This window comes from Bufo gargarizans, chromosome 5 (genome assembly GCF_014858855.1).
Source record: "Bufo gargarizans isolate SCDJY-AF-19 chromosome 5, ASM1485885v1, whole genome shotgun sequence".
Classification (NCBI taxonomy): Eukaryota; Metazoa; Chordata; class Amphibia; order Anura; family Bufonidae; genus Bufo; species Bufo gargarizans.
The window spans coordinates 122265721-122278920 of NC_058084.1; the positions used below are offsets into that span (position 1 = coordinate 122265721).

Here is a 13200-nt window from a genome sequence, read left to right on the forward strand (position 1 = left end):
TGATCATTCATTATTACACTTTATGGGGCAAGGTGACCAAAAAAGTTGTTTGTTTTAGCTCAGTTTTTATTTATTTATTTTTACAACGTTCACCTGAGGGGTTAAGTCATGTGACATTTTTATAGAGCAGATCGTTACGGACGTGGCAATACCTAATATGTATACTTTTTCTTATTTATTTAAGTTTTTAAACCCAAAAAATGATGTTTTAATGTCTCCATAGTCTAAGAGCCATAACTTTTTTTATTTTTTGACCGATTGTCTTAGGTAGGGGCTCATTTTTTTGCGGGATAAGGTGACAGTTTTATTGGTACTATTTTGGAGGGCATATGCCTTTTTGATCACTTGGTGTTGCACTTTATGTCATGTTAGGTGACAAAAAAATGGCTTTTTTGGCACTGTTTTTTTTTTTTTTTTACGGTGTTCATCTGAGGGGTTAGGTCATGTGATATTTTTATAGAGCTAGTTGTTACGGACGCAGCGATACCTAATATGTATACTTTTATTTATTTATTTCTCTTTAATACAATAATAGCATATTTGAAACAAAAAAAATAATGTTTTAATGTCTCCGTGTTCTGAGAACTATATATATTTTTTTTATATATTTTAAGCCATTTTCTTATGTAGGGGCTAATTTTTAGCGGGATGAGGTGACTGTTTTATTGGTACCATTTTGTGGAAAATATGCCTTTTTGGCCACTTGGTGTTGCACTTTTTGTGATGTAAGGTGACAAAAATTGCTTCTTTTTTTTTACACAGTTTTTATTTATTTTTTATATGGTGTTTATCGGATGGGGTGGATCATGTGATATATTTATAGAGCCGGTCGTTACGGGCACGGCGATACCCAATATGTGTGTTTTTTCCTTTTTTTTCTATTTTTTATTATAAAGTCAGGGGAAAGGGGCGTGTTTTTCTTTTTTTTACTTGAAACTTTTTTTTTTTATTAAAAACACTTTTTTTGCTTTCTTTTTTTTTTTAAACTTTAATTATGTCCCACTCTGGGATTCCAACTTTTGAGGGTCTGATCCCCTCTGCAATGCATTACAATACATCTGTAATACACAGTAATACACTAACAGGTTGCCTAGGAGACCCAGACTGGGGCTGGATCTCCTCGGCTCCCGTAAAAGGCAGGTCCCGATGCCGTTCAAGGCATTAGGCATCCTGTGCATGGCATCAGGCTGCCTTGTCAGCCATCGGGTCCTCACCACAGCAGCACGGGGACCTGATGGGCTCCCTCACCCGCTGCATGCACCTTCTATGCCGCGGTCAGTGTTGACCACGGGTTAATCCGCCAGCATCGGCTTTCACAGCGATGCTGGCGGATGCAGCAGGGGCCCGGCTATCAGGGACTGCCGGGCCCCTGCAGTGATCGGACAAGCACCGCTCCGGTGCCCGATCGATCACCATGACGTAATAATACGTAAAAATGCGGCAAGTCACTTGCTGCCATGACGTACTATTATGTCATATGTCAGGTAGGGGTTAAGTGAATAGTGCTGAGCTACAATCACTGAAAATAACGCACTAACACAACAGATTCAAATATTATAGGGCTAAGTCTATATATAATAGTTTTTTTTTACTTTTTCAGTGATTTTCTTTCTGTTTTTAGTCTATACTTGAAGAATTGTCACCTTCAAGTCTGAATGCGCTCCTATTTTTCCACCTTGGGTGCAACATTTTTGTGCACTTTTGTCCCGCCTATCCCACAGGCAACTTTGAGTAGGTGGTACATATAGGTGTGTGTGCTCCTCCTTTCATTGGTTGCTTGATGCACAAAGAGGTAACCAAGAGCAGCACACTATATGTGCAGGGTCTGCTCTGCTAAATGCAGATGCCCAACGGCATAGGTAGGTTTAGAGTAGAACCTGCCTGATGGAGACCACCTTGGCGCTGGTAGACGGGTACAGATGTGTTTTGATCAAAATATATTGTCTGAGAGTCTCAGATTTTATCATATCAGAGTGAGGGCTTAGTCCATATGTAATGTTTGCATCTATTGTGTTAGTGTTGAGTGAATCAAGCTTCGGATCAAAGATCTGAAGTTGATTTATTCAAACACTTCGGTTTTAATGCTGTCTCCGCGTATAGCATTAAAATGTATTGCCTCCGTGTTGGCAAAATTTGTCTCACTGAAGTTACGCAAGACTTTGGTGAATTCATTCGGCAATCACATCTGCGTCTTTAAAAACATTTTAAATAGCAATCCGAAGTCGGTTTTGGCAACGGCTGGTACATCTGTATCAAACCCGACTTCGGATTGCTATTTTAAAATATTTTTAAAGATGCAGATCTGATTGCCGAATTAATTCACCAAAGTCTCGCGTGACTTCGGGCGAGACGAAGGATAGGTCATCATTATCCATTCCTGGATAACCGCTTTAAAGTGTAACTATCGTTTCAGGTAATTCTTCAGAATAAGCTGCATGATGGTGTACATAGTAACCTACGGGGTCATTTATCAAACTGGTGTAAAGTAGAATTGGCTTAGTTGCCCACAGCAACCAATCAGATTCCACCTTTCATTTTCCAAAGGAGCTGTAAAAAAATGAAAGGTGGAATCTGACTGGTTATTAAGGGCAACTAAGCCAGTTCTACTTTACACCAATCTCCAGGGGGCTATGAATTTAGACTGGAAACTTTTAAAAAAAGTGACATCTTTTGACGTTGTGCCAACAAAACTTTAGGGACTAAACTGAACCTACCTGCTTCAGTGCCTTTTTGGTGTGCTGCTGGAAGGAAGACACTAGCTTGCTCTGCATTCGGTTGGAAGACGCTTCTTCAGTCACTTGCTTCAGGCACACTGTGTACAAATAGATAAAACAATTCTTGTTAAACACACCATGTGCTAATAGACTGACAAAACGATCAAGGTAAAAAATAAAATAAAAAAAATGCATGAAACGTATGCTTAAGGCTGGGTTCACATCTTTGCTTTTAATTCACTGAATCCGGCGCACATGTTGGCTTTCGGCCACACAAAAATACTAAACGCAGCAATTTTTGTCCGGCCGAAAGCCGGCATATATGCCGTAAGGTGGCCGGATCCCCGCCTGATCCCATTACAGTAAAGCTGGAACAGAGTGCCGGAGTTATAAGCGCAGATTTGAACCCAGACAGATCACAAAGAACTCAGGGAGAGGCATTAAAACTTCTAAGGTAATCAGTGTTGGGCTCTCTTCTCATTTAGTGAGTATTTTCCTACACGGACCTCCAACGTATTCCGCTGCATAGGCCTACAGTGGCACAGCGACTCCCACTGTATAAAAAATAAAAATAAACTAATATACAAAATACTGCAAATTGCTAAACAATTTTTTGCACCGAGTTCCTTTGTATAGAAATGAGTAGGGGACTCAAAAGAGTATTCTGACTCATACCGGCCCAAAGTATGTGAAAACAGCGTGCGCACCAGGAGCTTTCCCAGTAAAGTTAAAATGAGAAGTGTACAGACCCGAACTTACACCGCTGTTCTCTGATGATTTGCCAAGGGTTTGACTCTTTAGTGCAATGTAAGGATGAAATCAGTGGCAAGTTTTTAGCAATATGCATAATTAGCAAGTGTGGCTTGTCCCAGATTCATGACAAACGATGCTACAAAATCCTCCACCCTGTATGCACTCTAACAGACATAGGGACACTGTACACACAGTAATGATATCCATTCGCCTACATAACTTAATTACGGTAATATATTACAATAAAAACATTTTAGCAAAAAAGGGAAAAAAAAAAAAAAAACAGTTAAGGCTACTTTCACACTTGCGGCAGTGTGATCCGGCGGGCAGTTCCGTCGTCGGATCCGTCTCACAAATGTATTGCAAGGACGGATCCGTCTCCGCTTGTCATGCGGATCGACGGATCATTCTTGTACATTTTTTCACATTTTTACCGGGCTGCGCATGCCGGAACGACGGATCCGGCATTCCGGTATTCTGAATGCCGGATCCGGAGCTAATACATTCCTATGGGAAAAAATGCCGGATCCGGCGTTCAGGCAAGTCTTCAGTTTTTTTCGCCGGAGAGAAAACCGTAGCATGCTGCGGTTTTCTCTTTTGCCTGATCAGTCAAAACGACTGAACTGAAGACATCCTGATGCATCCTGAACTGATTACTCTCCATTCAGAATGCATGGGGATAAAACTGATCAGTTCTTTTCCAGTATAGAGCCCCTGTGACGGAACTCTATGCCGGAAAAGAAAAACGCTAATGTGAAAGTACCCTACACACACAACTACAATGTTGTGCATGATGTATGGGAATCCATTTGTTACAAAGTAGATTTGCTTTCACCTAGAGATTGTGTTAACATGCTGCGGTTTATGGCCAAGAAAATTAGTACAGCTCTCAGATTTCCCATCGCTGACAGACATCTACCATTCAGTAATGCTTGTGAGATCTGTCACAGCATTGAGATAAGGCTACTTTCACACCTGCGTTCGGTGCGGATCCGTCTTGTATCTGCACAGACGGATCCGCACCGATAATGCAAACACTTGTTTTCATTCATAACGGATCCGTTTGCATTATTCATTCCATCTTGACTTGCATTGAAAGTCAATGTGGGACGGATCCGTTTTCAATTGCACCATATTGTGTCAGTGAAAACTGATCCGTCCCTATTGACTTACATTGTAAGTCAGGACGGATCCGTTTGGCTCTGCATCGTCAGGCGGACACCAAAACGCTGCAAGCTGCGTTTTAGTGTTCGCCTCAAAAGCGCAATGGAGACCAAACGCAGCCAAATTGATGCATTCTGAACGGATCCTTATCCATTCAGAATGCATTGGGGCTGAACTGATCCGTTTTGGGCCGCTTGTGAGATCCCTGAAACGGATCTCACAAGTGGACCCAGAAACGGCAGTGTGAAAGTAGCCTAATTGAGGAGAGGATCAAGCTCTGCCTTATACATATAAATGAAAACTGCAGACACTGGGAAGGTAGGCTTTTTTCCAGGGAGCAAATCTAAGGGGTTCCCCAGTTTTGTTATATTGATGACCTTACCTATCCTCAGGATAGGTCATCAATAACAGATCAGTGGGGGTCCGACTGCCAGCACCCTTGCCAATCAGTGGTTTGAAGAGAACGTATCGCTCACACAAGCGCTGCCTTCTCTTCGATGATTATCTAGTCGCCATCAACACTGCGGTGGACAGCAGGTGTAATTGCAACTCTGCCGTCCCCATGCACTTCAATGGGACGGATCCTTTCTATTCAAGTGAGTAGGACGGAGTCCTCCTATTGAAGTGAATGGGGACGGCAGAGCCGTCATTACACCTGGAAGCCGCTGTAGTGTCAACAGTCAACAGGTAAATAGAGAAGAGGACACAGCTCTCCCCCGATCTGATATTGATGTCCTATCCTGGGGAGAGGTCATCAATATAACAAAAGCGGACAACTCCTTTAACATAAAATTACAGTAATGAAAATAAAAATAAAAAAATGAACAAATCTGGATATCAGTCATCGTTTGAGGTTTGAAGGCTGCAATATAAGCCAAGCATTCCAACAATAATGGTCTGTGGTGGAAAGTATCGTGTGTAATGTACAAATATTTACCTACATATTACAGAAAACCTAATAGTAAATCAACAAAACTTGAATGGATACCAGGCTGTAGATGCAACAAGAAGACGAAACAAGAGGAAAGTAGATAAAAAAAGGTCAATAACTCCTTTGGGTTCTACCTTCATTTTCTTCTCCATTGCTGCTTGCCTCTCCCATTTCATTCCCATCTAACTCTGACTCGCAACCTATTTCCAGTGTTCCATCAGCCGGGCAAGTAGATTCTTCTTTCTGATGGAAACATAAATCCTTATTAGCATATTACAGGTTCACTGCTTCTCATTCCCCAGATTAGACGGGCCTGGTGTGAATTGTTGTAGGAATATTTCATTTTCAAGTGAAATCATTGTTGTACAGTTTACATAGACGGTGCAGGCGGAATATCTATAATGGACTTGTCTAAAACCATGATATATGAAGCTCCAAGAAGCAATACCTTCAACGGATCACAAAAGACACTAAACACAGGATAATATTTACAGCAAATGTATAATTCAAAAGGTTTATTTCAATCAAGCTACCCCGGCACCAAAATACATTTCTCTATAAAAGGTCTTTTATTAACGGGCATTACATAAAGTCTGGCAACTGATCTCAAGGAGGATAGTCTAGGAGGAAATCCCACTCCTCCACTGAAGCTTCACGCTCCGTTACAATCCATACAAGTCACAATTTATATGAAAATCACGATCCGTTACAATCCATACAAGTCACAATTTAACTGAAATGCATAAAAAAACAAAAAAAAACACTTACTTTAAGAGCATAAAGTCCTGATTTCCCTGGGATTTTGAAGAAGGTCCCATCGCCCACACGGGTGTTAGTATGAAGCATGGCATTTAGACAAGCCAACGGAGAAGTACCACTACAATGTGAGATAACAATAACAAGACATCCATGAAAATGAGTGTAAAAACACGTGAGCCTGACCACATCTAACAATGCCTCCTCTCCCCTTGGCTTTTTTTTTCCTCTTCTTTTTTCTGTTCATGCTTCCCTTTAGAGAAATTCTTCCGAGCCTGAAAGCATCTACATTACAATAAAGGGTCCAACAATCCTAATCAAATGCATCTGCTCCATAAGCTTCAGGGGGAAACTGTGCAAAATAATTACGTTTTTCCATAAAATGAGAAGAAAAAAAAAAAGCTGAGGAGAGCGGAGTCCAACAATTTTAGTAAAAATGTTCCGTAAACAACATAGGAGAGCTGTGGTTTTGAAAGTGTTGCCGAGGAGGCTTCTGATGCACATGAATGATCAGATGGAAGAGAAGAAACTGCACGTTCAATAGCGGCTGTGAATGAAAGGCAACAAAGGCAAAGTGAAGAAAGGCCCCGGAAGAATCGAGTGGTTACGTTTCTGGACTCATGGAGGTGGGAGTCAACATTCTGTTGGTTTGTGGACTACAGTCTGCAGCTCAAGGCAGGGTCTTATGTGATGGATGTGCAGGAACGCCAATTATATCAAGTGGAAGGATTTAGGGATGATAATAATCGCTTTGTGTGTGAGCAGACACAGCAGAGCCCCATGAATGAGATCCAGTCAAAGGGTGCACTCACAATCAATCAAAGAGCTCAAACGTGCAAAGAAACCCCCCAGAGCATTATTTATTCCAGCAAGTGCTATGGACTACAGCTTGTCACATAACCAGGCCCTCGGTTCATTCAGGTATAGAATTATCTTCCCATTAATCAAAGTAAACTTTAAAAAGAATGTAAGAATGAAATATCGTTGGATATAGGACCTTTTACATCGCTTTTCATTCCCAATCACCCTGCAAATGACTGCAGTAATAGAGAAAAATAAAAATAAACCTGTTTCACTCGTTTGATGTTGATCCCCTTTTTTCTATGATGACATGAAAATAATCTGTTGGGGACACATCCCCTTGTCTGAACGGGTGAAAACTGAGTGAGGCGCAAGGAAACGAACAATCCCACGAATGGTCATTTGTGGAAACCCCTCACAGTTTCATAAAAATGAACATGAGTGCCGTTCGACTTAGGCCCCCTGCACACGAACGCGTGCACCCCGTGGTCGTGCTGCGGGCCGCAATGCACAAACACAGTCCGTGGGGCAGCCACAGTGGCCGGCCTTTCCGCAAAAAGATAGGACATGTTCTCTCTTTTTGCGGAACAGAAGTACGGGACAAAACCCCACGGACGCACTCCGTAGTGCTTCTGTAGGGTTCCGTTCCGTGCTTCCGTTCCGCATCTCCGGGTTTGCGGACCCATTCAAGTAAATGGGTCCGCATCCGTGATGCGGAATGCCCACGGAACGGCACCCGTGTATTGCGGTCCGCAATACGGTAATGGGAAGCGCACGTTCGTGTGCAGGGGGCCTTAGGCCTCATGCACACGAACGTATTTTGTTTCCGTGTCCGTTCCGTTTTTTTCTGCGGATAGGATGCAGACCTATTCATTTCAATTTCATGTGCCATCCGCATCTGTATCTCCGTTCCGTATTCCCGCAAAAAAAAAAAAAAAAACATGTCCTATTCTTGTCCGTTTTGCAGACAAGGATAGGCATTGTTACAATGGATCCGCAAAAAAAAAAAAAAAAAAAAAAAAAAAGGATGGCATACGGATGTCAGACATTTTTTTTTGCGGATTCGCAAGTAGAAGACAAAATCCCGGTGACTCTCCTTGACCTTTCTCTGTCCTTGACTCAGAGCGAATATAGCCTTGAGATACAGGCCAATGACAGACCGGTTGCTACGGAGATCATCACTGACAGCAACATAAAAGGCAGTGTATCCCTAGCAACCACACTGTCAGCTGATCGGAATGGATCGGCACTACACAAAGAAGTGGAATATAAGCTAGGCACTATACATGTCATTGCTGATCTTAGCTTATTAACATTTTTTGAAAAAAATATAGCTAAAGAATCCCATTAGGTCTAACGTAAAATTGTATATTTTCTACCCATTTATCAGCATTACAATCTGATATTTCAGAAAGCGGGGAAAAATACTTTCGTACACGTCTCAGAGTACTGTAGTTCCGTTAGGCCCCATTCACATAACAGTATCCATTTTGCCATCCATAATCTGCGTATTTGCAAAACACGGCGTGTGCATTCCGCATTTTGCGGATCAGCACGTCCCGCCCTTAGGTGGAAATACCTATCCTTGTCTGCAAAAAAGGACAAGAAAAAGACACGTTCTATTCATTTGCGGGGACACGGAACGGACATACGGATGTGGACAGCACTGCAGCAGTGAAATGAATAGGTCTGTATCCGATCCGCAAAAATGAGGATCGGATGTGGAACAAAATACGGTCGTGTGAATGGAGCTTTACTGACATAATAAGATGCATCTAAAAAATTAGAACAGGATATATTCTAAAAAAAAACTATAAAACACAAAATGTAATGATATTAGAGAGATTTTCCGAGACTTAAATACTGTTGACTTATCCTCTAGATAGGTAATCAGTATCTGATTGGTGGGCGTCCGATACCCGGGACCCCCGCGATCAGCTGTTTCAGGAGGCAGCGGCGTTCACAGTAGTGCCACAGCCTTCTCTCAGCTTTCCCTAGGCCAAGTGATTTCAAGTTCATTGGTTACATGGCCTCGGCGCAGCTCAGCCCCAAAGAAGTGAATGGAGCGGAGCTGTGATAACAAGCACAGCAGGGAGAAGGCTGCGGAGCTCACAGGAGTGCCACTACCTTCTCAAACAGCTGATCGGCATGTGGTCCCAGGTGTCGGACCCCACCGATTACATATAGCAGTGATGCCCAACCTGCAGCCCTCCAGCTGTTGCAAAATTTCAACTCCCAGCATGCCTGGACAGCCTACAGCTATCAGCTTATAGCAGGGTATAGTGGGAGTTGTAGTGTTACAACAGTTGGAGGGCCGCAGGTTGGGCATTACTGACACAGCATTTTAAGAATCTCTGTCAGCATGATCAACCCTATTAAACCAGACATACTGCCTGATAGGGCTCAACATGCTGATTAAAACTATACCTTTCTTTTGTCTGCATGATAAATAGCTGCAGAGATATTTGCGTTTTTTATTCATATGCAAATTAGCGGGTTTGAGCACCACGGGGTGGGGCTTAATCCTTTGAGCACTGATCTGTAACACCTCCTGTGCTCTGCACACTCCCACATCCGTGTGATTCACAGGGCTAGACATCAGGCTGAGGGCAGAGCTGTGCCCTAGCATATAGATATCATATACACTATGTACTATAGCTTTTCCACTTTGAGATATACTCATAAAGCTAATATACTTTTCTACTTTATTCACAGGCAGAATATATGAATATAAAGATACCAGTAATGTGACTTTGCTTCTAAGCATAGAAAAAAACTTGACAACTCTATGAAAACGCTATAGCTTAGTGATAAGTGTACAGTTTTGTATGTAGTGATCCCTCTTTTTTTCCTTCAGATATTTTCTTTTCTTTCATATTTAACCCATAATAAAAGTGTATGGAGCACATTTATTAAGACCGGCCTTTTAGAAGCCGGTCTTAATAAACCTTCTACCTGGCAGAGGATGCGGCGGAGTTATGAAGAGGTTCTGGCCTCTACATAACTTTGGCGGATCCACCGCCGCTTCTAAATGTCAGCCAGCTTCCGAGCTGTGTTACATTTAGACCTTTTTCTACACCTGAAACAGGAGTAGAAAATGGTAAATGACACGGGCCTGCAGATCCATCCCCTTGACCGCCCAAGCCATGTGCACTTTTTTTTGGACCTGGCGTGAGCAGCGAGAAGCCGTATTTCTGTTTAATAAATGAGCCCATATATATCCTTATCATATTGAGAATAATGTTTTTTATGCTTAAAAAGCGAATAACTGTACCTGTGAATAAACAAAGTTGCTTCATATCTGTTGGATGGCTTGGGTGGATCTGCGCACCTAGATTGTCATTAGGGTGACAAAAAGTTTTCTGATTGTCCTAACATAATATTCAATAACCTTTCTATACAGTTTTGTCAGATTCTGCTCATTTGCAGGTCTTTCTCATATGGCCATGTTTATGCAAATGAGTTTACATGACAAAACTGTATAGAAAGGTTATTGAATATTATGTTAGGACAATCAGAAAACTTTTTGTCACCCTAATGATAATGATCTAGGTGCACAGGCCCACCTAAGGCCTCTTTCACACTTGCGTTGTCCGGATCCGGCGTGTACTCCACTTGCCGGAATTACACGCCGGATCCGGGAAAACGCAAGTGTACTGAAAGCATTTGAAGACGGATCCGTCTTCAAAATGCTTTCAGTGTTACTATGGCACCCAGGACGCTATTAAAGTCCTGGTTGCTATAGTAGGAGCGGGGGAGCAGTATACTTACAGTCCGTGCGGCTCCCGGGGCGCTCCAGAATGACGTCAAAGCGCCCCAAGCGCATGGATGACGTGCCATGTGGTCACGTCATCCATGACGCGTGGGGCGCCCTGATGTCACTCTGGAGCCCCCCGGGAGCCGCACGGACAGTAAGTATGCTGCTCCCTGCTACACTTCGACCATGGCTGCCAGGACTTTAGCGTCCCGGCAGCCATGGTAACCATTCAGAAAAAGCTAAACGTCGGATCCGGCAATGCGCCGAAGCGACGTTTAGCTTAAGGCAGGAACCGGATCAATGCCTTTCAATGGGCATTAATTCCGGATCGGGCCTTGCGGCAAGTCTTCAGGATTTTTGGCCGGAGCAAAAAGCGCAGCATGCTGTGGTATTTTCTCCGGCCAAAAAACGTTCCGTTCCGGAACTGAAGACATCCTGATGCATCCTGAATGGATTTCACTCCATTCAGAATGCATTAGGATAAAACTAATCAGGATTCTTCCGGCATAGAGCCCCGACGACGGAACTCTATGCCGGAAGAAAAGAACGCAGATGTGAAAGAGCCCTAAGCCATCCAACAGATATTTTGAGGCTTACTGGCTCTCAGTCAGATAAGAGCTGGTTTTGAATGTCTCATAGCGCACAAGGCTGCCATTGTAAGGTATGCCGATTGTATCTGTCTCATGGATAGATTGTTGGCTTGCACATACCCGGCTTTTGGTATAAAGCCTTTGTGTGGTTGTCTATTGTATGTCATAGGTAATAGGAGTCCAAGATGCATCCAGATGTCCTCCCCATGCGGTTTCCAAACCCTTTCGGTGGTCTTTCCATCAATTTCTAACCTTTTTCTGTAAACCAGACCCCCTCTCCTCTTCAGAGCAGGGGGTGCCTGGTTTGATTCTTGGGTTCTCCCATTGATTTCCATTATACTCGGGTGCTCAGTAGAGCACCCGAGCATCCCGATGTGTTCGGCCAGAACACCCGAGCACTTTGGTGCTTGATCAACACTAGTAAAAACCTATAAAAACAACACTTGCTTGCAGGCCCTTTAGATGTGTAATTCAATTTTTCCTGATGTCCATACAGGCAAACGTCTTATTAAAGAAGGTTTAATTACAGGTTGCGCATTCTGTAATCGTGGTGGGGGTGAAGAGGGTCACAGAACCACTAGAGTCCACACGTTAGGATTAACCGTCAAACAGGATTAACATGAACACCTTCTTTGTTATCCAGTCACAATTAAGCTCTTCCACTTTCATATCCATGTTGTGTTTGATCCCTTTGGACAATATAACCCTATAAGCCTTGCTGTTTTCTTTCTTTACTAGGGCATATCTAATATGGAGAGCAGGTTATGTTATCAGGATTGGTGTGAGACATTTGGAATACATATCCATAGGCTTATCCTTTTCATCCCTACTCCTCATGCTACAATAATATTGAGAGAAGGAATCTGAACCAGCATACTGCTACCTCAAAGAGAAATGCATCGTCCAAAAAATGACCTATTACTGAATCATGGTTTTAGGTTAAGCATATTTTTTTAAACATCTGGTTGAGATCAGCAGTTATCTCATTATTATCACAGGCACAATTACAATATCCTGCCTGTAATTGTAAAATTGTTATCACATAACACCATTGACACCAAAAAATGGTCACAGCTCGCCTCCTCCTCATCCCTGCACAATGACCTCTGGACAGGTCACAGAGCAAGCCTAGAAGTCAATGGGGGAATTTATTATTCCCCCCCATGCCAGTTTTCTGGCGTAAAAAGTTGCAAACCTTGTGTTTGTGACTTTTTTAAATACCACTGCGTCTAAATTTAGGTGCAATTGACATTTCTACACTGTCCTCTACCCGAGATAGTAAGTGGCGAGGACACTTACTCCAGCTTCGGTAGATTTTACTTTGGGCCACGGAACGCCAGAGGATTGGTTTCATCATAAATTAGGCACACCCTCTGTCAGAGCAGGACATATCATACAGCGACGTAAAATGCAGGTCTATGATAAATCCCCCAATGACTGTTCAGAAGCCCAGTCTCCTCTGGGTCCAGTGGCTCCTGTAAAGCATCTCTGAATGCCATTAGCAAAGCAGTGTAGCAGCCCAGGCAAAAAGACTGCCCTCGTAATCATGTATAGAAAAGAGAGCAGAAAAAAAATCTACAATCAAAAAATGAAATCAGATTAAAAAAAAATATAAAAAAAAGGAACATGTATATAAGTACATAGTTTTAATTAGTAAAAAAAATATAGTTGATAGGATATGTATTCAATTCTAATAAACTGCACAAAAATGAAAAATAAAATGTAAATTGTATA

General features: G+C 42.5%; 1 protein-coding gene across 2 annotated transcripts in view; it reads right to left on the reverse strand.

Annotated features, from left to right (window-relative positions):
* Nucleotides 1-13200, reverse strand: part of ASXL3 (ASXL transcriptional regulator 3) — a 158010-nt gene that overhangs the window by 87686 nt on the left and 57124 nt on the right. For both annotated transcript variants that reach the window (XM_044293282.1, XM_044293281.1), the window contains 3 exons: nucleotides 6331-6439; nucleotides 5697-5805; nucleotides 2715-2812 (listed from right to left, as the gene is read on the reverse strand). In XM_044293282.1, the coding sequence (XP_044149217.1) occupies nucleotides 2715-2812; nucleotides 5697-5805; nucleotides 6331-6439 (316 nt within the window). The remainder of the gene's footprint in view (nucleotides 1-2714; nucleotides 2813-5696; nucleotides 5806-6330; nucleotides 6440-13200) is intronic.